The sequence below is a fragment of the Mytilus edulis genome, chromosome 5, assembly GCF_963676685.1.
Source record: "Mytilus edulis chromosome 5, xbMytEdul2.2, whole genome shotgun sequence".
Taxonomy (NCBI): Eukaryota; Metazoa; Mollusca; class Bivalvia; order Mytilida; family Mytilidae; genus Mytilus; species Mytilus edulis.
In genome coordinates, this window is record NC_092348.1 from 54,508,124 (window position 1) to 54,534,529 (window position 26,406).

At 32.5% G+C, this 26,406-nt stretch overlaps 2 protein-coding genes across 5 annotated transcripts; one reads left to right on the plus strand and one right to left on the minus strand.

The window, feature by feature from the left end:
- Positions 1–1,289: 1,289 nt before the first annotated feature.
- Positions 1,290–7,919, plus strand: LOC139523943 (uncharacterized). 2 transcript variants are annotated; one of them, XR_011664715.1, is made up of 3 exons: positions 1,332–1,530; positions 5,385–7,072; positions 7,468–7,919. XR_011664715.1 is itself a non-coding variant. In XM_071318377.1 (2 exons), exon 2 carries the CDS (start codon positions 5,399–5,401, stop codon positions 6,914–6,916), a length of 1,518 nt encoding a protein of 505 aa, XP_071174478.1. In that variant the 5' UTR covers positions 1,290–1,530; positions 5,385–5,398; the 3' UTR covers positions 6,917–7,919. The 2 variants fall into 2 exon arrangements, 1 of the variants encoding a protein (XP_071174478.1); XM_071318377.1 differs by having other exon boundaries at positions 1,290–1,530; positions 5,385–7,919.
- Positions 7,920–10,381: 2,462 nt separating this feature from the next.
- On the minus strand, positions 10,382–19,585 carry LOC139523944 (uncharacterized). Of its 3 annotated transcripts, none has more exons than XM_071318378.1 (6): positions 19,443–19,585; positions 15,570–15,749; positions 14,591–14,752; positions 13,242–13,452; positions 11,392–11,587; positions 10,382–10,843 (listed from the first exon to the last, which is right to left on the minus strand). In XM_071318378.1, the coding sequence occupies exons 2-6, from the start codon at positions 15,741–15,743 to the stop codon at positions 10,642–10,644; spliced, it is 945 nt and encodes a 314-aa protein (XP_071174479.1). In that variant the 5' UTR covers positions 15,744–15,749; positions 19,443–19,585; the 3' UTR covers positions 10,382–10,641. The 3 variants fall into 3 exon arrangements, with proteins under 3 accessions (XP_071174479.1, XP_071174480.1, XP_071174481.1); XM_071318379.1 differs by having other exon boundaries at positions 15,570–15,753; positions 19,447–19,582; XM_071318380.1 differs by lacking the exon at positions 19,443–19,585 and adding an exon at positions 18,189–18,211 and having other exon boundaries at positions 15,570–15,753.
- Between the last annotated feature and the right edge of the window lie 6,821 nt (positions 19,586–26,406).

The following is a 26,406-nucleotide window of genomic DNA, read 5'->3' on the forward strand; positions in this document are numbered from 1 at the left end:
GTCAACCAACTCGTGATGGCGTCCGTAAAATTTACGAAGTGATGATTTCAACTTCACCATTTGGAACTCTTGGTTTAATAGCTTCCTTGTGAGCAGCAGCCCTCTTTTAAGAAAATCATGATAGGAAATACATGCACGGGAATATCGTATCAATTGGGAGATATCTACACCGTATGCATGTGCTGCTGGAATGTTACTACTAAGAAATGGAAAGTTCACAATTGGAAAGCTGAAATCATGTCTTTTGTCGTAAAATTTAGTTTTCAACCGACCCTCATTGTCAATTTCTAGATGTAAGTCAAGATATGAGGCCGATTTAACTGTATCTGTTGTATCCTTTAAAGCACATGAGCAATTATAGCACATTAAGCAGAAAAAAAATACTAAAAATCAAATTAAGAATACCATTGAAAGTAACAATAAGTTTATAAAATTTGTTAACATCTTTTTCTTCTCTATAACTCTTTTGTTGTTCAATCCAAAATTTTGCAGTTGTGTATCGAACAGAATTGGTGCCATAGCTTGTTGTTCCCACCTTTGGCTGTTCCACTGTTTTATATATGAAGAAATATTAGTAATCTATTGTATATCAATCAAAACATATAAATAAGATGGACTTTTTTGTGTTTATCTTTTAAAGTTGCTCTATCCATTGATTGTAATCTTCTGACTTTAAGACATACAAGTTTTGACTTGGGTACAATATAATCATACGAGTTATCATAATCCACGTCAAGAAATCTCGAGGCGCTTTCTATGATTTTTTCCATCTGAAATGTTTTTTTTTATTAATACAAAAATGCAAGGTGACTGAGCCAAAATTAAGAGTATACATGAGTACGACCAAGTCTATTGAGATATCTACCAATACGTTTGCGAATATCAAGTTGACGAGAGGACATCTTACAAATCATAGTTACCGTATATATTTGTCAAAATTTAATTGTCAGTCAAGTGTAACTACATTATTTTCATTTTTCTATCATATCTCCTTTCAGATTAAAAAACAATGTCACGATTGCAAGTTTTTGCCAATTGACAGAGCTTGAAATTTATCTGGATTAGCTTTCATTAAATTGTAATCAAACCAGTCCAGCATTTTGATACCACATTGTTTTTTTATGACATTCTGTATGTCAGTATTGAATAATTTGTTGTCCACATAATTATATTTAGTACTATTGTCAACTACACCAAATTTTTTTATTTATGAATATATTAAAAAGTTAATAAAAGCCAAACGTTTCAAGCTGATCCTTTTAAATAAGTTTAAATAACACGAAGTAGAAGTCTGTTTGAGTGATATTTAAATTGTTTACACTTTAACAAAAAAAAAATATATGTTGATTTTTGAATGTGCATATCATATGAACTCGTATCTCATTTCTTAAAGGGTGCGTTGATTCAGAACAAGGAAGTGAGTTTTGGAAATTCGGTTAGCTATCGCCTAATATGTAGCAGGATCCTGTTTTAAGATATGAACATTATATAAAAACGGTGACTATATCAACGTTGTTCTGGCAGTTTAATGTAAGTGTAAATTTGGTTTTTAACAAAATCTATTTAATTTGGTCTTCCAATTGTTTATATACAAATGCCACTGATGATTCTTATGAATACGAATTAAATGCTTGTACATGCGTACTATATTAAAAGGCAAGTAAACGTACACTTAAATGTCATTCATTAAATGTACTTATATTTTCCGCATTTATCATGCTTTATTATAATATGAGACCATACTGCTGAAAAAACCCTCTCCTAATTCATTTTCATTAATATCAAATCATTCAAAATGAATATTAAGATAATGAGGTGTGGTATAATATATAGTCAATGAGATAACTATTCATAAGAACTAAAAGAAAAATGAAGTCATAGGTAATATAGCGATAAACAGATTATCATTGGTCATCTCAACTCGATTGCTTTTCTCACTTTCGCAGTCCCGGCTCAAGCGAGAAAATCAATTTCGTTGAGATGATCAACGTTAATCTATAATTATTTGTTGAAACTAAGGGTGCACATGCCTGTGGTCAATGAAATAAATGAAATTAACAACGTCGTCATATGTAAAATAGCGATAAACAGATTATCATTGGTCATTTTAACTCGATTGTTTTTTCTCACTTTCGCTGTACCGGCCCAAGCGAGAAAATCAATCTCGTTGAGATGGCCAACAATAATCAATAATTACAGGTCACCATACGAACACGACTATATATTATAGAACGCTGTAAACGTGCATTACTAGTATATGATAAATTGTGATGTAATTCAGAAAATAACACCAACGCCGAGATTTATGCTATAAACAGAGACATATATAAATACAATTGTATTGTATGTCTCTGCTATAAAAAAAATAAAAAAATAAAACAAATGTGACAGACAGACAAGAAGCATAAACAACAACTTTATTAAAGGAAATGCAGAACGAGATGAGACGGGTCTAATAGGTTTATGAGCGCTTAACCATTCCCTTACACTGGAAGGGGTGTAGCAATGCAACCTACGAACACACTGTTAAAATAAGTTGACAGGGCTTTAATTAGAGGCGAAAGATATCAAATGGACATTCAAGTTAAAAAGAAAAAAATAAACTGACAATTTTCTGGCGAAAAAAATAAAATATCAACATAGAAAACTAGACTAAGCAATAAGAACCACACCAAAAACTTGGGATGATTTCCGATGCTCCAAAGGGTAAGCAGATCATGCCCAACATGTTGTTTTACTCATGAAATAGGTTCAGAGAGTTTACCAAAACTTTAATAAGAAGACAAAAATCACGAAGTTTCGATTCAAATTGTCATTTGAAAGAAGATTCAAAGAAGTCAGATTTCTACCAATAAATACATGTAAATATTTTCGTAGACAAAAATATCTGTAATTTACTGAAAATTTATCATGTTTTCTTATGAAACTTAGGGATAGTATGGATTAAAAAAAAAATTTATACAATTTTTTTCTCCATCATTATTTAAACATTAAATCCAAATGCAGAAAAATATTAAATTACGTTTATATATCCTTCAGCATTGACAATAACATATTGGTTTAGATTAGGTAATGAAAGTATCTAATACATGAACATTGTTATGAATAAAATAAATGTTTTTACAATATAAATATAAGGACATGTGACTAAGATTGTCAATGAGACAACTATCACCTAAAGTTCAAATGAAGTGGAAGCAAGCAACTAAAGGCAAACGTGCAGACTTCAACAATGAGAAAAAACATATACCGGATAGTCTGCTATAAAAGTCCCCGCCACAATAAACATGAAAATAAAATCAATTAAGAAAACGGCCGAATTTATAACAAAACAATTTAAATAAAACAAATTAGACAGACATGAACCAAAAACAACCAACATGACCAATGAAGTATAGGATCCTGACTTTGGACAGTATATACAGTATTTGTCACGGTTGCACATGTTTGAAGGCGCTAACCCTTTCCTAACTTGGGGCACTGGTGTAACAGTTAAACATAAGAACAAATTTTACAAATCAGTTGAAAAAAGGCTTTTTCTATTACTAGAATACAGATGGCACTCCACCGAGAAGTTTTTGACCGCTAAATTGGAAAATACAAAAATGTTTGATATAATGATAGCTATGTAACCAAGAATGTTCTGAAAAGAATAAATAATATCATTGACGCAAGAAGTGTTTATTTTGATATTCAGTATTATAAATTTGTGTTATAAATTGTAGTATTTTCATCACAAACACCTCTATTTATAGGTAAACATCATCACTGGTGCAACATTTTGTTTTTAAATTTAAACTCCTATAAACAGTTATTATAATATTTTAAATACTTCCTTTTTTTAGCGCAATATGTCGAATAAAAAAAAAAATGATAAAAAGTCCTTTTCAAAAGATTTTTATAATTTGTTCTTATGTTGTATTGTCCCAGGTTAGTGCAGTGTTGGTGAGTTCAAACATGTTATTGTGATTGTCCCTTTGGTATCTTTCGTCCCTCTCTTAAACTCCACCACATTATGTTTTTACCTGTCAAAAATCTGCAGGCTGCAGTCAGGGGTTGTTGTTGGTTCATGTTTGTTATATTTGTTTTTCGTAAGTTGTTTTGTTATAAAGAAACATGCAAACGACTCATTCTTGATTGCATCTGAGTGAGAGGACATCTATATGATTCCATGCCATTGAAAACATGCATGCTAGTTACAATATTTGTTCTTATAATGCTAAAAATAGGAAATATTAAACAACTATCCTGACTGTTTATAAATGATTTCAATCTTTAAAATGTAATGCATCAGTGATGATGTGTTCCTTTAAATAGAGTTTTTCATGATGAAAATATTTAAGATATTTTTATTCAAAAGAAATATTGAATGACTGCATACGAATTTAAACTTGTGTTGCATCAAGGATGAAAATAGTTCTTTTCATAACATCCTTGGCGTATACTAAATTTAGTCCTGGTATCTATGATGAGTTTATTTATTATTTAGCTGTCATTTGAATTATACATCTTTGGCTTTACCAAATCAAATGTCTAAAATTTCCTGTTGGAGGGTATTTCCTTCAATTTTAAAAGTAAGATATGATAAGAAATTCAAAAGCTTGCAAATTACATTAATAATGAAAAAAACCTAATTCAAATAGTTTATGAATAAGTCCGGACAATTAAGGAATAACAGTACTGTAGTTAAAGAGTTGCCAGCGTCAATTGTAGATTTGACGGTCGCAAATGCAGTTTACCTGGCGACGTAGCGGATAAGTTTCTATAACAATGATTATTTAAAACATTATTGTACCGTAAGATACGATTTTTATAAAATTGTTCATAATATACTATACACGTAACACGAGTCTGTTTCATATATGTTATTCGTACAAATAGGTTAAACGTTAATAACTATTGAACACGAACTTTCTGATAAAACTCGACAAAATTTTGTTACCACGTCCACGTCCACTTTTCACTTATTACCCAATTCAATGTATCACCGAACTTATACTTGCCGTGATATAACAGGTGAAATAAGACCTGCTTACCCTTCTGAATCACCTGATGTGACCGTTTTATCTCTTCTAGGCCTCTAATTCGTGACAAATGTATCGTTTTTATTATAAACTTCTTATTCAGTTTAAGCAGCGTCCTATTATACCGATTTGAAAGTATTTGTCAATGTTTTCGAACAGAGAACCAACCGTCTAGATCATACGAGGATGAAGCGGTGTCCTTTTTTTTTCTTTATTGTTGGACTGTTTTAATACTATTAGTTGTTTGTAGGTGTATAGAAAACGTGAAGGCCTTTCAACCTCTCACAAGTTTGAGTACCGTGTGATTCGTCATTTTGTTCTGCATTTATCTTTACATTTTGATTTTAATTGTTTCTTCAGATACACGCCTTTTAATGGCAGAGAAAAGGGGGAACCACAGCGAGTCCACTTTCTTAAACAATCCATCGACTGAATCCGATGAACTGTTGTGCAAGATACATCAGAAGGAAATTGTCTTCTTTTGCCGATGTCATGATAAATTATTGTGTATGGTGTGTAATCGTTTGGATCATTCAAAATGCAAGGACCAAATCTTTGAAATTGCAGTTGCAGCACAAAAAGTAAAAACATCAACAGCAATGGGCAAACTTGAACTGGACATTCTAAATCTTTTGCAAAACGTAAAAGACAGCCTACAAATCCAGAAACATAATTTATCAAGCTTACAAGAAGTTGAAAAAACAATCCGAAAGGAAGTTCAAATGATTATAGAACGAATTTATATACAACAAGAAAGTGTTCTGTGTGAATTGAAAACCCATAATGATAAAGTGAAACAGGCAGAACAAGATTTATTTCAACAGGAGTTGAGAATTTGCAAAATACAGGAAAGACTTTTCGCCCTTAAACGATCTGGTACAGATAAACAATTTTTTATTGAAATGAAAATGGCTGAAGAAAATGCATTCAAAGAACGAAAGTCATTTTTGGCAGAAAGTAATATGAAATATAAAATCGGTTTTCAGATTAATCCCTTCTTTTCCTCGGCGGACAATACATTGGGAGAGATCAAATTTATGTCAAAATTGAGATCATATTCTACTTCGTCATTACATGAAGCACAGATAGAGCGGCCGATTGGTTCAGATATTACCAAAAATGTCCTAAAAATTGAACGCACTTTTAACATTCACCAAGCAAAACATCTGATGGAATTATACGGCTGCGCTATTTTACCTAATACAAATGTAGTATTTATTGACAGCAGTAATAAGCGACTAGTCATACATCATGAAAGCGGAGCATATTTAAAGGAGATACTGCTACCTGAAAAGCCATTTTATATAACTGCTGTTGGTATGGATGAGGTTGCTATATCTTTTTCGCCAAGACTGATAAGAATAATAAACATAAAAACCAACCAATTTGAGTCAAAACTTACAAAGTATATTGAAAATTACAGTCGTGGTATCTGCTATGATGATGGAAAGTTCTATTTTGTAGATCATGACGTTGGAATAAAGGAAGTAAGAATTGATAAAGAAGTGGTACGAAAAATACACGTCGATATAGCCGGAATCGGGAATATTGCTGTATTTAAAAAGAGGATATACTACACGGCTGATCACAACAATAAACTGTATTGTTCTGATACATCAGGAAAACAAATATGGACGATAAGCGACGACCGACTCAAAGCAAAAAAGAATTCAGCTCCGATAGCCGTAGATAATGATGGAAATATTTTTGTAGCTGGACCCGATACCGGGGTCGTCATAATAATTTCCCGTGATGGTAAGCACCAAAAGGTACTTACTGACGAGGTTAATGCCATACTACATCCACGTGGACTTTTCTATGACAAGCATCACAAGAAACTACTATTATGTTATAAGAAAAATGGCTTGGCGCACCTTTTTCGTCTTCGATAAATGAATACGAGCTTGAAGAACAAAGACATGGAGAAAGCTTTAAACCAAATGTGCTAATTTTTTTACTATCAGTATAATGTACATAGAGTTACATTATGCGAGTTTTATTGTTACAAAAACTTTTAAAAAAATTCTAAATTTTAAGCTGCTAGATTAGTTTTGAAGTTAAAACTTTCGAGATGACATAAATCTAAAAAAAGCTACGCGGGTTTGTTCATATCTATTTAAGCTATACAAGCTATAAGCGAAACTGCATCTTAGTTAAACACCAACCTTTTTATAATTTACGAACCTTCTTTTTTTACGCATTGGTTAGAGTTGTATTCATGACTCAACAATTGCTTTTAATTAAATCATACGAAGGAAAAAAGATATGATTATACTTTTGATTTGATCTTTTAATTTTATTTCATACTAGTATTTTCTTGTCAGAAAAAACGCGCGCCTGGTGGAAAAAATTGTAAGCATAGTATATTTAAAGGTTTTTTCTACCAGAATTGTCAAACGACTTCTTACAGGGTGCATTGCCCTTACAAGACAATTTTTCAAAGTTTTTGAAAACTATATGATTATAGGTAAAAATTACATGACGGAAAAATAACGAGCAAAATAGTATTTACAAATAAGTCATTTACTCAAAACAGTTAGTCGACACCTTACAGGAGTTAATGTTTCTAAAATACTAGCTTTTTTGGATTTTGTCTTTTTTTTAGAAAAAAAATAATAAACAGAGAGAAACTTTGCTAAACACAATCATAAAGACAAGATTTATCAATAAGTCAAATAGCTTAAATTGTTGTAAAATATATGACTCTTTTCGGCTGTTTTTTATAACTTAAATTACGTTTTTACACTGCTATGACCTGCTATTCTACATGGTCAATTGACATATAGACTTTATCACCTTATTGAACTTAGAATAGATACATATCATCTTTCTTTGTGAAAACGCAAACGGGTTCCTATTATGAATACAATTAATAAAATAAAATATAATTAAAAAGATTTTTTTTAACAACTTCATATTTTTTTAGTTTGGTTGATTGACAGCAGTAGTCAGTGTTCCAATGTGCTTTTTGTGTAACGCTACTGATTAATATGTTTATATGCATCTTTAGCAGATTCCATACACAACCTTCTCTAAGCCATACAGAAAACGAACATTCCTTTGGCACCATCTTACGGTGTTTATATCGCTATGCCCGTGTCTGTTGTGACGTTTTTGATTTTAACGAACGCAACCTATGTATTACTGGTAAATTATTAAACCAGGGATACCGTTACCATAAATTACTTAAAACCTTTACTAATTTTTTCCATAGATATAAAGATTTGGTTTTGAAGTTTGGTTGTACCTGTAGAAAACTTATTTCAAACGGGATAGCACATCCTCATTTTTACGGAAATGTTGTTACCGTGCCCGGAAATTTAGAAATGATCCATGTAAACTTGTCGCTCCTTCAAATAAACTTTTTTTAAAAGGTTACCTATTCAACACTGTAATAAGATCATTGAATATTGTTTTTATTGGTATAAATATTGATTTTGTTATCAGTAAATTAGAAGCTAACTAAATATTACTAGTATGTTATATACATATACATATTCATGGATCTACAATCTGTCGATACCTGTAACTTGGCATTCGTTGCACACGGTCATGGTTTTCTCTGGCTGTTTATGACGTCTTTACACTAAATCCATTGGATGTTGGATGTGTACGGATTGATAGTTTAGTCTTAGATGCATGATTTTTTTATTAGTTGTTAGTGGCTTTGAACTAGCTGTCAGATAACTGCGAGTACTATCAGATCTGTCCATTGTGTCTTTTGGTGTCGGGATGTATAAGTACCCGGCCACGTCCACTTGTATCACTTGTATTTTTGTCCATCTGATGAGTTAAGCCTTTTTCAACTGATTTTTATAGTTCGTTCTTATGTTGTACTGTTATACCACTGTCCCAGGTTAGGGCGAGGGTTGGAATCCCGCTAACATGTTTAACCCCGCCACATTATTTATGTATGTGCCTGTCCCAAGTCAGGAGCCTGCAATTCAGTGGTTGTCGTTTGTTTATGTGTTACATATTTGTTTTTTTAACATAAATAAGGCCGTTAGTTTTCTCGTTTGAATTATTTTACATTGTCTTATCGGGGCCTATTATAGCTGACTATGCGGTATGGGCTTTGCTCATTGTTGAAGGCCGTACGGTGACCTATAGTTGTTAATGTCTGTGTAATTTTGGTCTTTTGTGGATAGTTGTCTCATTGGCAATCATACCACATCTTCTTTTTTATATCTTACAAAGTTAATTAATTTCTCTTCAGATATTTCAATGATGTCCTGTTAATAATCAATAATTCACATTTCAATAGGTGCTTACATCTTATATATCCATGTGAACTTGCTGTTAATTATACTACCGTAGAATATATGCTTCATATTTTAATTTTTTCAAAATATAAACACATATAGACGACTTCAAACTAAAATCCATGACAAACTTGATGACTTTAACTTTCCATCTCTCAGCAGAAATATGCTCGTCGTTATATGGAGTTTATAAGAATAAATATTAAATAATACGATGCGCTCACGACGAGGGGAGGTTCTCCTCTCACAAAAACTACTTAAACAGGAGATATGTGGAGGAATGATTGGATTCGACACTATACATGTTTTATGGTCACACTCCGAAATAGGTTGATTAAAACGTTGCATCGTTGTTGTAACTAACAAGCTATATGTTTTGCAGTCTTATATCTTTAAATTCCATTGTAGACGTTTAATTTGTAATTTTATCAATTACAAAACTTTGAGTGAGTTCGAATTCGAGAATGGAGGTTGATAAATGCATAGCAATATAGAAGTTTACCCTACCGAGGCACCCGAACTTGCTCCTGGTGGAGTTCATCCGATATCAGTGTCTCTACTTAAACAATTAAAGAGACTTGACCATTGGTATACTACTGTCGCAGTAATGTAGTATACTGTTCCTTATTTGTGTAATGAGAAAGACAGTTTCATTTTACTTCATTGCATCTTAGTACTGTTTTTACTTTATTTGCAATTATATGTAATGATATCTCTCCTTTACTGGGGTCTCCATATTTCATTACAATGATAAGCCAAATGTTAAGATGCATTGGGTAACTCATCATAAAAGGAAACCATGTGCTTACATTTCATCTTATTATATAAGAATACTTTAGTCATATGTTAGCACAATCAACAGAAATAACCGAAAAACAACAGACAACACTGGTCTTGAAGAAAAGTTATTTAAGAAAAGATAATGAATGGAGATTTCAACGCATGAAATAACCTCTCTTAACAAATCAACATCATCTAGCGTTGAACTAGTCACAACCTTGAAACCAAGCTTCTGATAAGCTTTACATTTGAGATATACTAATATACAATGTATGTACGTATACTGATGCAAAGAAAAAAGTTAATATGCTTAAATAACGAATTTACAAATATTTAATTATAACATTAAACTTGTTCTAAGAACTGACGAATTTACAAATATTTAATGATAACTCTCAACTTGTTCTAAGAACTGTGAACATCAAAATGGCGCTACAAACTTTTCATGAAAAAATGTAGCTAATAAATCATCGTTGTTCGCATATGGTCTCCAAGATAGGAACATGTGTCCTTGGGCATGTTTCGACACTGAATCCATGAAGTTACTGGCGCAATAAACGAAGTTTTGGCCATTATCAAGTCCTGATTTCAATGGCATCTGGTTCTGCGTTATCAGATTTGATTTCAATTTTCTCATTTTCTTCATTCATGTGGTCGTATAACGGAAACTCACAACAACAAAGACATTTTAGGAAATGTGGACACGCTCCATAACATGACTGAGGTAACGGAACTAAAGCACTTGTTCGGTTCTTGTAGTCAATATATAACTCATTCCTGAAATTAAGAAAAAATATTTTTTTCAGTAAAAGAAAGATACAATTTACATGATAAAGATATGATGCAATCATGTGTCGGCATACAAAGAATAAGATCAAAACGTTATAAGTGCAATACTTCATTAAAAATTAAATAAAAACAAGAAAATAAAATCTGTTTACTTCAGAAGCCAAATTTTATTCCAATGATTTATAATATAGTATGCTTGGAGTGACAAATACATATGTTCTATTATGGCCTTTTCTCCTGTATAAATGTGTTACAATTCATAGTGGAATATCATCTCGAAACAAACCCAATTCATGTTCAATGTACTCGACAGCAAGCACAAATGGAGCATATGAATCACATTGTAAAGTTAAATTGGGTCATGAATTCCAATGTAAACGGTATATGTCGTATTGCTTATTGGCAATGATACAAATCTCTTTAATTTATATTGTTTCATACAACGACACGATTTACATACTTTTAAAACAAAGATTATAATTTCTTAGTGTTTAAAATGTGTTTCTGAAATAATTAACTGGAAATTCTTTACTTACTTTCTATAGCGTTCATCTGATTTCTTTTCCAAAAGAGGTATTCCACTAAGGAATAACAGTATGGTCATTGTGAAAAGTGGACTAAGTATGGCAGCCCACTGACCGTAGGTCAGTATACTTGTACTGATGATAAATACTCCCCACCAGATTACTATTTCTCCAAAATAGTTAGGATGTCTGCTGAATTTCCACAAACCTGAAATTAAAGCTAAACTTAAGGCAACTGAACGTACCATACACCACATAAACAATCAACATAAAATGGAAATAATATTTAATTTAAAGACTTTGATTGTGCACAGCAATTGCAGAATTAACTTTATACAAATAAATAGATGTTGTATGAGTGTCAATGATAAAATTGAGAATGGAGACAACTCTACATCCAAATCACAATTTATAAAAAGTTTAAAGTTATAGGTTAAAGTACGGCCTTCAAAGATGGCTCACACCGAACAGCCAGCTATTAAAGTCCTATAGTCAGTTTAGAGTTGCATGTCTGATACGAAAGACATTAGAAGAGTCTGTCATATTCTATTTGTCCTACTTTCGGAAGAGATTGCAATCAGAAAAATAAAAATATACAATGTATATAGAAATTTACACTCGGCAGTTATAAATATGTTGGGATTAAAAATCACTACTGTGAACCATTCTGCAGGGGAATAAACATCTGGGAATAAAACATTTGAACAGCCCATTGTAGACCTTATATGGAGAGTATGAATTTTTAATTAAAATAAGCAAACTTAAATATAGACATACAGTTTACTATAAAAATGAATAGTTGTCGAAATTCTTCTATTATTTTATCTCATGACAATGATTTATCATAGAGTTAGAAAATTATTGAGGCATATATAGACAAACAACACCATGGCCAAACGAAAAGACTAACAGCAGTCCACAAGGTACTGAACAAATTAATCTCCTCGAGTGATAAGAAGATACTGATTGGAAATCAAATAGGAATCTGAAGTAAAGAATTCAAAGAAAATTATTTGGCAATAAGAAACAAAATTGAGAATGGAAAAACACACAAAACAAACGGCGGTAAACCAAATATCTATGGAAAGGAAAGCTGTTTCTGTTCTAGTGGTGCACATCGTCTCACTGGAGACAGGTGCAAGTCTGATCATATATTCCATTCGTAGATAGTCACAAACGAGGAAAATATTTTTTTTATATCTCAATTCGATCTCGATACGCTGATGATAGGTATAACACTCTATGATTATTTAATGATTTGACATAATTTGTACAGGAGAACATGCTTGCTTTATTTCTTTCTTCTTAAAGAACCTTGTTTGAATATGATTAAGTTTTTGGATACATTTCTATCGAATGACAAAAACAATAAATAGGTGAACAATAAACAGCCGTCTACAGAAATAGACAGGTATATTACGTTAAGCTCTTAGATGGCAAAAGTTTAGTTAGAACGAAATTTCAAACATCTACTATTAACATACAATCATCAAATAACAAAAACATTAAGTCAGGATGATGACAATATAAAACCTGTTGTCGAAGTCTGACTTGAACATATATGATTAAAGGACAAGTTGGACAAGAGAGGAGCGCCATGGATTGTAAACCTTTGGTATAAACACGTCACACTAAGCACTAAAGAAACGTTGCCATTTAACTGTAAACTAATATATGAAACTATTCAGTTTACTCAATGAGTTATTATGCCATAAAAATTTGTAAATTCATGTTGATAACTGTCGTACAAAATCTAATGTAAATTGGTGGTTTTTTTTTTAATATCAGTTATCTTTCAATAATTTCTACATCATGTACATGTTACATTTTAGCATTTCCTCATCTATTTATAATATATTTACCAATATCGCACCATTTTCCTTTATTGATAGGATTGTTACGAAAGTTAAACTTCTGTATATCAGCAAAAGCTTCACATAACAATCCTACAATAAAGAAGATAGCTCCAACTATATCTTGTGGTGTCCAATTATCTTCTGGATTTAACTTTTTAGCACTAGCTGGTGCATTTACAAAGATAACTGGTAAACTTACTGTGAACACCCAAACTGCCTGGAAGATATTGAGAATCATTAATTCTTTATACAGTATTTTTTTTTGTTCAGAGTTTATTTTACAAAGATAAAAGTGGTAAACTAATTGTAAACACCCTAACAGCCTAAAATATATTCAGTATTATTAATTCTCTAATTACTTTTAATGTGCGTATTGTTATGCGTTTACTTTTCTACATTGGCTACAGGTATAGGGGGAGGGTTGGGATCTCATAAACATGTTTAACCCCGCCGCATTTTTGCGCCTGTCCCAAGTCAGGAGCCTCTGGCCTTTGCTAGTCTTGTATTATTTTTACTTTTAGTTTCTTGTGTATAATTTGGAGTTAAATATGACGTCCATTATCACTGAACTAGTATATATATTTGTTTAGGGGCCAGCTGAAGGATGCCTCCGGATGCGGGAATTTCCCGCTGCATTGAAGACCCATTGGTGAACTTCTGTTGTTGTCTGTTCTGTGGTCGGGTTGTTGTCTCTTTGGCAGATACCCCATTTCCTTTCTCAATTTTATTCAAACGGTACATTTTGTGTGTTGTGTATTACTTAGCAAATATTGTCAGGTATATAATTTTAATACTTTTATATGCATGCGACAGGCATATGAAAAGAGATGAATATGAAAACGCATGCTAACATAAAGCCGGATCTCAAATTTGAAGTAGCTCTGAATTATGGTTTTTGAGGAATGTGTAACGGAGGTTTCATGTGATGGACAGACAGACGGGTGTTTAACAGTATGGTCCATATATTGTTAAAACCAGAGTTTATATTTCTCTGTTCATTGATCGTTCGTTATATACCATTCGTCCAAATAAATAAAAGGAAATTATAAAGGTTCTTTTAACATTCTATTACACTTTTTAGGTGCAAATGTGACTGTCAATATCTAACTTGAATCAAACAGACTTTCTAATACGGCTTTTACCACGGCAGATACAATATTATGTGTTTTTATTGCAATAAAATACACTTGTTTTTGATATTGGGAACAGCAGGTTTTTGTCTGAAATTCAATTGAATCCGATTTGCTATTGTGTACAGCCGAGTTTGGTATATGTTACTGCTTACATCTGCAGTTAAGATAACCAGTAATAGGGTGCACCTGAACAAATACAAATGTTCATGGATCGAATACTACCTGAAATGTCCAAAATCCTGCAAAAGCCAGACAGTTTTCTCTTTTGTCATCAAATCTTTTATCTTCTCCAATTTTTATGATTCTGTATAGTAGATATCCAGACAATCGTAAACCCCAAATTACTATAAAAGCCGTCAGCACAATTTGACGCCAATTCCATGTCTGCAAATAAAGCTACACATTTATTTACATGAATATTTACGATTCTATTGAGAAAAAATTCAAAATAGTTTACGATTACAATAAAATATTGCTTCTGTAACCCTGGTGCCAATGTTGTGATAAAAGTCATACTTTAAGCCCCAGTCACACTGTCACGTTTAACTACGTTTTAAAATGCTACGTTTCAACTACATTTTGAATAAAAATGTCCCTTTATTTTGAAAGCTATGTTTTACTAGGTTTGTGCTACGTTCTTACCACCTTTTGCTCTGTAAAAGTACGTGAAAATCCACGTTTCCACCGCGCATTGATACGTTTCGATACGTAGTAAGCACGTTTTCTTACGTTTCGTTAAGCTTTGATATGTATTATCTAGGTTTATACTTCGTTTCAATTTTCGCTACGTTTGTGGTGGAATTTCAAAACATACCGGGCAGGTCCAGTTTGAACAAAGAACCACTACGTTTTTTACGTTTCTACTTCGTTTCGATACGCTTCGTTACGTATACTCCCGTTTCGCTACGCTTTCAAAACGTAGTAAACGTAGCTCTTGAAACGTGACAGTGTGACTGGGGCTGAATTTACATGGAACTGCCAGAAAAGTCAAGAAATGAATGTCATTTGGACTCGCTTTAGAAGGAAATTGAAACTTTTGTACACATGGATTTAAGGAAGTCTATCACAACATTCAAACAAAAGTGTGTCTCAGTGGTCTACATGCCATGTATCACTGACTAAGTATTCAATAAAGACTGAACTTGGATGACATATGAAAGTAATTGAAACATGATGATAAATAGTAGCAATGTCAGCTTACCATTGCTAGGCAGAACGTAAACACCGCTAAAACTACAAAATTTGTTCCACCAGCAAAATCTGTAACTTTGTCAAATTTACATGTGCATGCAACCAAAAAGAATATGAACTGCATCGCGACAGTTATTATGGCACATATTGCCAAGTTGTTTTCATCAGCGTCGAAGATAATCATGATCGTCTTTCTAAAATATAGTATAAAACAAAACATAGACGAGAGAGTAATAAATAAAAATAAATGTTTGTTTTCTGCAGCAGCTAATCTTCGAATGACACAAAGGTGTTACAAAGGTTAGTTTAGGGTACGCCTGAACTACCCCCCCCCCCCCCCCCCCCCAACAAAAACAAACAAACAAACAAAAAAACAAAAAAACTGTACTACAATATTCTATGAATCAATGGTAAAATAATAATGAAAAAGCAGGCCTTAAAAGAGTTGCCTAATGTGAATAGGCAAATATTCTAGAAGTTTTTACAAAAATTGTAATTTTTTGAGAAAAAACTTCTTGTTCTTCATAAGTATGTCAATTCCGATTAATTTCAAATAAAAGCATTTGCATTACAAGTTTTATTTGTGGTAATGATCAATTCTTGAGGTTTTGTAAATTTTAGTTTCGAAAATTGTTTCATAGACTTTTTTATTTTAACCGTGTGCATTTATGTTCATACTGTTTTTCTTATTATTTTTTAACAGCATGATTGTGTAGTGTGTTTTTAATATCTTATTATTTTCCAATCAAAATTATAAGTTCCGAATCATTAGGATATTATGTACATCAACATTTAAACTTTGAGAATGAAGCCATCAGTCATTTATATATGTAGAATATAAAAGACGACCTCAAATGGATCCTTATAGAACTCCAGGTTTTTTTTTACAATTGTTCTATCAGATTTATTATTTTCGTATTGAACTTCTTGCTGTCTGTCAGACTAATACGGTTTTATCTTATTTACCATGTGTTCTTCGATTTGACAAAAATATATAAGGATTAAAAGGGTCAAAAGACTGACTAAAATTAAAAAAAAACCCGCTGTATCAACTTCGTCTCACTTATATCTATATTTTATCCATTCATCAATCAGTAGTAGGCATAGCGCTTCGGCATGACTGAGCTATCGTGCGGGTTCCCGAATTGCACCTATATTGACATTTTTACACTTACGTTTTCTTCAAAGGATAAACAATTCATAAGCAGAAGTCTCACATGAAATTCTTCTTTTTGCGTCGTTTTGAAGTTTGCATAAAGCAATAGAACTTATTCCTTCACAAGACACCTGAATCGTATCTACGACGTCACACCACCAACGTTCCATAGACAAGTACAATTTTTCGCGAAATTTTGAGATATATGAGATTTTTGCCCCGAAATAATGTCTTCAATTCAATATCTGTTGAGTTTGCACTCTTAAAGTGAGAAGGGGGTCAAAAAGATGTTTCAGTAAAATGTCACTGTAGGGACATGAATTAGTTTTGCTTAAAACATGTTCAGATAAATAATTTCTTGCAAGGATTCTTTAACGTACACAGCATTGCAATCCTCGGCCGCAATCTCCCTACACGAGGCTTCGGGTTTTACGTCTCCATTTCGGTCGGACGTGCCTGCGTATTTATACATCCAGCCGAAACCAAACGTAAGTCACTTTTTGGTATGTGTGGTACTGTCGGATTGGAGAAACATATCATATAAGACTCTAATTTGAATAATTAATGCATTATTGATTTAGTCAATCAATATTTTATTTTCTGTACGGGATGTAACAAGTGTATTCATAGTGGTTTAACTGAAACGCCTATGACGTTATCTATGCATCACTGTTTTAATTGATCTATGCCAAAAACATGAAATAAATACTTCATTGTGACTTATTTCCGCCAGTGAAGATCAGTAAAGTCTTGAACGTTCCTTGATGTTGTTAGCATTTATAAATCATTTAAACAAAATACATCTTATCTCGATTTTGGACTCTCGCTAATTTGCCTTTTCTAATGTTAGTCGTTTTTCGTTTGTATATAATGTTATTGTCAGTTCGTTTTCGACTAGACAGGTATCATGTGGTATACTTTTGCGGGTATGTTTGATCTCTCGGCTCGGATAATTATAAATAACTAAAACTTTAACACATTTGACGTGACTTTAATACTGTTAGGTATACATGATTTTTAATGTTTCAGCAAAGTAAGGATGTAAATTGCAACACGCTTTTACTCTTAAATTGATTGACACTTTGACATCCGATTTGTGTTTAATTTTCCGGTCACATCTTTGCGATTAAAATGGGGTTAAGCGTTTTAGTCATGAGACCCCAAATCTATCGTCTGAAGGTTTAGGATTTTCTGTTTATGAAATATATGGATTACGGTATCTGGTATTACATTCGGTACATCTTGTAAACTTTTGATTTAAAGCTTTCTTTATCGAGTTCAAACATTAAAAGCACTATACACCCCTCGTGATACACCCTGTATATTTTTAAGAACCAATAACGGTTACAGTAGATAATTTATTTCTTATCTACGTGTTTTGACTAAATATTTGCTATTCAATAATAGTATAAAAACGGTCCGATAGTAAATATAATCTTAAATATAAATATGTAATATAGTATTCGTACGTACCCTTGGTATCTAAGATATATACGTATTGCTACAACCAGATACAAGATATGTATTGCATAGAAAATATGTACATGTAGGACGCCTCCGAGTGCGGGAATTTCTCGCTACATTGAAGACCTGTTGGTGACCCTCTGCTGTTGTTTTTTATTTGGTCGGGTTGTTGTCTCTTTGACACATTCCCCATTTCCATTCTCAATTTTATGGATGTAACTTAAACTAAGATCAATGTTTACTTATTTTATCATAAACATTTATTGCTAACATTGAGTCCTCAATGCTCTCGAACTTCGTACTTTAGTTGCCTTGTAAATTTTTTGATTCGAGCGTCACTGATGAGTCTTTTCGTCACAAAACTCGCATCTGACGTAACCGAATCTACACAAGTTTGATCCTGATGAGTTTATTGACCTCTGCCACTTAAATACGTTGTGCATGTATCAACACCTACAATTAAATGCTTATTATCACTGAGAACAGTTAAATTTATTGGGGTCTATTATGTTCTGATATGTTTACCGAAAACAAATGTGATTAAATCAATATACCGCATAAATATTGTCTAAGACTATAAAAGCATAAAATTTCCTATTTTAACATTGTTTAAGTACCACCTAGAACGACAACAACTTTAGATACCATACATGATCACTCAAATGTCACAAAATGAAACAACAAATGAGCTTATACATTATAGTATGTATATCTTCTTTAATATCTTTATGTTTCATCTATCGAATCTTAAAAAACAACATTATATCATTTTGACAAGCATCTATATAGATAACATAGAAAGTTTTTTGTTTTTTTGTTTGTTCAGGTTTACTGGTCTCTCATGATTTTAGTTACGGGTATTGAATATGACAGTTTGACACATTTCACACCTATAACTTTATCTTAAAATCAGACAGACATCACCAAAGGGTAAATAATAAATTAAAAAATACAATGTAAAGACACATCAGTAACAATTAAATGGTCAACAAAACATTACAAGAGAAAGTTTTAAACAAGGGATTGACAAAGCGGAACCTAAAGTGCTAGTTTCCCATGAGAGAATGATCCCTCACCACTGGGTATATGAACTCGCCCCTCCCTTCATCGAATTCTTCAACGTAAACATATCATGATGATCATCAATTTATTATCATGATTATACTCAAAATAGATAGCTGAAAATATATTAAACTACAGATGCAACAAGTAATCCTTTACCCGCATCCAATTCATCATTTTGTAAAAAATAAAATAAAGAACCTACCTTTTCACCAGTCAAGCAAGATAATTTTTAAGTTGTTCACAATAAAGTTGTGTAACGATAAACATGTGTGTAAATACACGTGATTACCGGCCTTCGGGTAACTGGTATCTTACTACCCAGCTAAAGAGTGGAAATAAAAATAACAGGGAACGAGTGTAATATTTACATTAGCCTGGGATCCGGCCCAATCTAGCTGCGCGTATACTGACAAGATTAGCCAGGACCCCAGGCTATATTTACATAACAACATTGGGCCAGCTCTTTTGTGTGAAAACGGCGTGGTATGAAACATAAAAACCAAGTTTTTTTTTTCAACCAAGACAAATAAAAATCCGACGCAAATATAATCAGGGGAAAGTGACGCTGATGAAGAGGAACCTGAAGGGAATCTATACTGGAAATCAACTATAAGTAACTGTTTCTATAAAGAATTTTAAAAAGTGATCAAATATTAACATAATTTTGGTTTTAAATTGTACGTTTGTTTAATTTAAGTGTTTTTATCTTTAAATTCCTATAATCATTTTTAATCCGATTTCCTTAAAAGTGTGATTTCAAGACAATCTTTTTAATTAAGCCTAGGCTAAGTTCATTGAAAGGGTCATGTATCGCTACATTATTTTACAAAGTTTGAGGCTATAAGGACACCGCATTATTATATAAGATTGGACAATAGTATATAATATATATTTTATAAAGAACTGATTAACTTTAAATGAATGAAGGATTGATCTTATCAACTGTTGTTTACGCGTTCTTAGCCTGTATTTCAGACTGTAAAATGTCTAAATAAATCTGAATTTTATATTGAAAACGCTATATCGTTTAGACTTTACTGAAAGCAGTATGTAATCCACAATTTCACGGGATTATACTAACATGCACACTTCTTGTGGCCATAAGTATTCGTCACTTGAGATTTTTCGCTATTGTATATAGAACTACATTTTTTTCTAAAAAATATTATTTTGGGGTCATTTTTGGTTTGATTTTAAGCAACTTGTGTACCAACAGAAGCAGAATTGTCGCAGGTTTATTTCTTTATATTTTTGGTGTTGATCATTTTCATTTTTTCACAAGATAAACCCAAATATTATTCAGTTTTGTTCAGAAATTCCTTATATATTCAACCAAATTAAATTATAAAAATTTATTGTATGTGTTCACATCAAGAGAAAACAAAAACACCTGTAGACAAAACTATTACCAAATAAACAAACATACTTTAGACAATTCTACGTCTTTTAAGGCCTTGTTGATAAAAATCCAACCTTAAATGCCCTCAAAATATTTTTTTGGAAAAATGTAAAATTGAGAATGGAAATGGGGAATGTTTCAAAGAGACAACAACCCGACCATAGAGAAGACAACAGCAGAAGGTCACCAACAGGTCTTCAATGCAGCGAGAAATTCCCGCACCCGGAGGCGTCCTTCAGCTGGCCCCTAAACAAATATATATACTAGTTCAGTGATAATGAACGCCATACTAAACTCCAAATTGTACACAAGAAACTAAAATTAAAAATAATACAAGACTAAAAAAGGCCAGAGGCTCCTGACTTGGGACAGGCGCAAAAATACGTCGGGGTTAAACATGTTTCTGAGATCTCAACCTTCCCCCTATACCTCTAGCCAATGCAGAAAAGTAAACGCATAACAATACGCACATTAAAATTCAGTTCAAGAGAAGTCTGAGTCTGATGTCAGAAGATGTAACCAAAGAAAATAAACAAAATGACAATAATACATAAATAACATTAGACTGTTAACTGACATGCCAGCTCCAGACTTCAAAAACTGATTGAAAGATTATGTCTTCATCATATGAATATCAGGCACAATCCTTCCCGTGAGGGTTAAGTATCATACCATCATAACATATATGAGAAGAACATGTGTTTTTATATGAAATATATAGCAAAAAACTGCAGGTGACAAATACTTTTGGCACTAAACGGTCGATTGTATTCACTAAAACGTTGACATCCTGTAAAGATACGGTTTATATTTTTGAATCTTTATAAATACTGATTTTGGTCACAAGTTTTGTAAGGGAAATTTCTATTATTTATTTACTTTCTTTTCAATTTCCTTATTTTATTAAGTTTAAAGTTCCATAATTTGCTGGATTACTATATATAATTCTTTGGTTTTTGCTGAATCTCGGGGAAACGTCTTTTTTAGTCGGCCAAAAGTCAATGGTGTATACATTTATCACATTTATTAATAGTCAAAGAGATTTTACCAAATATGGAAGATTTTATCAAATTAATTGAGTGATTGGAGAAAATTTAGATACGATTCGGGTGAACTTTTCGTCAAGGTCGTGTTTTTCTCTTACTATGTGCCGATTAATACGTTTACGCGTATAGTTGTTTACGTGTTCTTTTAAAAATATGCATTATAATGACTGTACAGTAGTTATAGTAAGCTAGAACGACATGTGTTTCATAAGGAATGTCAGAGTTCTCTTTCTTTTCACCAAGTATTTTTTTATGAAAGTATAATAGCATATTTCACCCCATTTCACATACTAGCAATATCTAAGTTATTTATTCTTTGTCTTAGATACGTGAATTTTTTTTTAGTTGTTATTGGCTTTGAACTAGCTGTCATTAACTTCGAGCACTATGTTCTTAGTGTCTTTGTTTTGTTGTTATAGAAATTGATAAGTACCTTGCTATGTCTGGTCCGTGTTTATGGCGCCTGGTTTTACATTTGTCATTTCGTTGTGTTTCAAAACTGACTATGCGGTATGGGTTTGGCTAATTTTTGAAGGCCGTATAGCTGTTTTAAAACTTCTATGTCATTTGGTCTCCGTTGGAGAGATGTCTCACTTGCATGTATACCACATCTCAGTTTAATTTAAAAAATTGCTGTTTTGTCAATTTCATTTACTAATACATGTCGAAGTATATTTGTTGTGTATGGACATAGAATATTCATTACAAAATTAAATTAGTTTATGGGCTGCATAAACAATTTAGAGAAACAAGTTCCATTGGGGTCTATGATGCAGAAAAACCCAAATATACATTAAAATGACAATATATTAGATTTAGTAAGAACGATAGAATGTACGAGTTATCTTTCTTTTCATCAAGTATTGCTATCAACGTATAAAGCATATTCCACTTGGTTTCACATGCTAGCAATATCCAATGTATGGAACTCTTCAATCTGAAATAACAGCTTCCGAAGTGCTAATGTTTTACCTTTTTCAGCTGGACCTAATCACTACTTTACATTAATATTTATGACCCAAATGTTTTTACAGTGTCATTTCAACCCCCTTCTTGCTATATGAGGCATAAAACAAGGAGAAATAAATTTGGAAGGGGTATAAAAAAAAAGTTGGCAAGTAACACACTTTCCACACTAAGGACTATATTAACTGTGTACTCGGACCAGGTGCAACGGAATGGTAAACAGTCCCTGCTTCATACGTGGCACCTATCGTGTGTTAGAACAAACACGATGATATGTCTCATTCGGTAGGTCACATAATGGGTAGAGAGGACAGGATTGTGATTACGATTGGAACACGGATTTTCTACCCCAAGGTATAGATTACCTAGCTAAAGTTGGTTTAGAATGAAATTCAAAACAGTTTGGCTGTGGCCATTGATTGACACATTAAATTCATCCATTGACTGGGACAATTTAGGTGAACGTTTGTATGTAACGACCACTGCTCACTATGAACTTTTTAAAGACACCTAAACTATGGGGTCACCAAAGGTCCTCAACACCTTTATAAAGTAATTCGAAAAATTAATCAGGAATGACACGATGTTTTGATTTATATCAATTGTATAAATCAAAACATAAAGGTTATTCCTGATTAATTTTTCGAATTGTTTTATAATTAAAGGCGTTAAGAAACCTTTGGTGACCCCACAGTTTAAATGTCTATCGTAGGTACGTCGTGAACAGTGGTCGTTACAGATACACGTTCACGTAAATTGTCCCAGTCAATGGATGAATTCAATTTGTCAATCAATGGCCACAGCCACACTGTTTTGAATTTCATTCTATCTATTCGGAATATTGGGTCATCAACATCTTTAACATCGTACTTTATTGGGCTTTTTTTAACTTTTGGATAATGAGTCTTTTGTAGACAAAACGTACGACAGGTGTAAATAATTTTTATCCTGGGACCAGTTTCACGTCGGAAGCTGTCTTAGGATGGTCTTACGACATATAGTAGTTCTAAGTGGGTTCACAAAGTGGTCCTTAATTAGGACATCTCTTTATTAAGTTGATCCTAAAGTTAACTTATGACTACACGAGAGGTGTCTTATGATAGTCATACGTTTGTTTATATTAATTACACTCATTTTTTTAAATTTAATATTGCAAATTATCTTATTATTATTATCTAATTACTCTGTTCTCCTTTTCCTGCTTTTACCTAATTAGTAAATCTTTATTAGTTGATTATTATCATGATTTGATAACAATGAACATTCGATGTATTGATATCAAGAATGCACGAGTTTTTCATATTACCCTATTTTAACCGATACAGCGACACATAACTTATCGCTATTCCCGCCTGACCCGAGAATCTGTCCCGCTTGAACTATTGACGTCATACAACAATAAATTTTCTCTTGCGTCAGCTATTTTGTATTATGACGTCAAATTTTACGAGAACCTTTGTGATGTCCAGTAATGGCGGACAAATAGCGATAAGGTGTATTGAATTATTTTATTCTTTTTTTTTCAATTTAAATATTCCACGTCCATCTTTGTTCGTCCGTCTCATCATTTCCTGGTTTAAGAAACGGAATCTTGTGAAAGATTGACAGATATTATTTTTAGTATAATATATTAAGTTGCACGGTCTAGGTGTTGGTTGTACTAAATTTCTAGAGATTCCATGAAATTCACTTCCGGACACTTTTACATGGTTTTCTGTAAGAGACAAATGAATATAAACCGCTTTTAGATTGCCTTAATTTTATGTATAATCTAACAACTAGCATATAAATACTATAATTTCTAAATGTTTGCGAACATGAATATGCGAAGATCTACAATTTGTATTGAAATCAGAATCAAATTTGAAAGAGAGGAGGAAGATACCAAATCAGACATTCAAACCGATAAGTCAAAAATAAATAAACTGACAACGCCATGTCAAAAAAAAAAATAAGGAAAAATACAAACAATAGTAAACAAACCATAACACAGAAAACTAAGACTGCGCAACTGTAACCCGAACAGAAACCGAGAATGATTTCAGGTGGTCCGAGTACACAGTTATTTCGTAGTGCATTTCTTTTAGACGGGCAATAAATGAAAATTAAAAAAATCTCACCTGCGCTTTCTCAATGATATTTTTACAGTGTGTTGTACTACTTTTGGGAAAAATTATATCAAAATTATAGAAAACTTCATCAGCTCTAACTCAAAATATGGACGATTTTTATGTTAAGGGGGTCTTGAAATCTTTTGACAGCTTCCGAAGTGCTAATGTTTTACCTTTTTCAGCTGGACCTAATCACTACTTTACATTAATATTTATGACCCAAATGTTTTTACAGTGTCATTTCAACCCCCTTCTTGCTATATGAGGCATAAAACAAGGAGAAATAAATTTGGAAGGGGTATAAAAAAAAAGTTGGCAAGTAACACACTTTCCACACTAAGGACTATATTAACTGTGTACTCTGACCAGGTGCAACGGAATGGTAAACAGTCCCTGCTTCATACGTGGCACCTATCGTGTGTTAGAACAAACACGATGATATGTCTCATTCGGTAGGTCACATAATGGGTAGAGAGGACAGGATTGTGATTACGATTGGAACACGGATTTTCTACCCCAAGGTATAGATTACCTAGCTAAAGTTGGTTTATCTATTCGGAATATTGGGTCATCAACATCTTTAACATCGTACTTTATTGGGCTTTTTTTAACTTTTGGATAATGAGTCTTTTGTAGACAAAACGTACGACAGGTGTAAATAATTTTTATCCTGGGACCAGTTTCACGTCGGAAGCTGTCTTAGGATGGTCTTACGACATATAGTAGTTCTAAGTGGGTTCACAAAGTGGTCCTTAATTAGGACATCTCTTTATTAAGTTGATCCTAAAGTTAACTTATGACTACACGAGAGGTGTCTTATGATAGTCATACGTTTGTTTATATTAATTACACTCATTTTTTTTATTTTAATATTGCAAATTATCTTATTATTATTATCTAATTACTCTGTTCTCCTTTTCCTGCTTTTACCTAATTAGTAAATCTTTATTAGTTGATTATTATCATGATTTGATAACAATGAACATTCCATGTATTGATATCAAGAATGCACGAGTTTTTCATATTACCCTATTTTAACCGATACAGCGACACATAACTTATCGCTATTCCCGCCTGACCCGAGAATCTGTCCCGCTTGAACTATTGACGTCATACAACAATAAATTTTCTCTTGCGTCAGCTATTTTGTATTATGACGTCAAATTTTACGAGAACCTTTGTGATGTCCAGTAATGGCGGACAAATAGCGATAAGGTGTATTGAATTATTTTATTCTTTTTTTTTCAATTTTGTATTCAAAGTTTCATATGTATATTGGTGTATTATTCACATAGATTATTTATAAAAAAAATACACTTATTCTTTATAATAATTTTACCAATTATGTTACTAAAAAATACTAGCTGTCAAATTCAGTGTTCACCGATTTTGATCAAATTCTCATATTTTATTTATAACAATGTTAAACATTTATCCAAAGTATTAAAAATCTAAAATAAATAATAAACAGGGCATGAGCATGAAAATAGGTAGCTTCGTTTCGTAGTTCACACGCCATCTAATTAATTATCGAGTTGACCTTTAAAGTCATGCGATGACCATATAAGCGATGCAAACAAAAATATAGATATGAATAGATTAAGCAAACTCCTGCTGTTGGATTATTCTAGGACGGTCTA

What these genes read in the sequence shown, in the direction of transcription:
- LOC139523944 (XM_071318378.1), bottom strand. Translation starts at nt 15,743, where the DNA reads ATGATTATCTTCGACGCTGATGAAAACAACTTGGCAATATGTGCCATA. An exon ending in AGGAAAATGGTGCGATATTG is followed by an intron (nt 11,588 to 13,241) that starts GTAAATATATTA and finishes CTTTAATTTCAG; the next exon opens with GTTTGTGGAAATTCAGCAGA. An exon ending in TCAGATGAACGCTATAGAAA is followed by an intron (nt 10,844 to 11,391) that starts GTAAGTAAAGAA and finishes TCTTAATTTCAG; the next exon opens with GAATGAGTTATATATTGACT.
- LOC139523943 (XM_071318377.1), top strand. Translation starts at nt 5,399, where the DNA reads ATGGCAGAGAAAAGGGGGAACCACAGCGAGTCCACTTTCTTAAACAAT.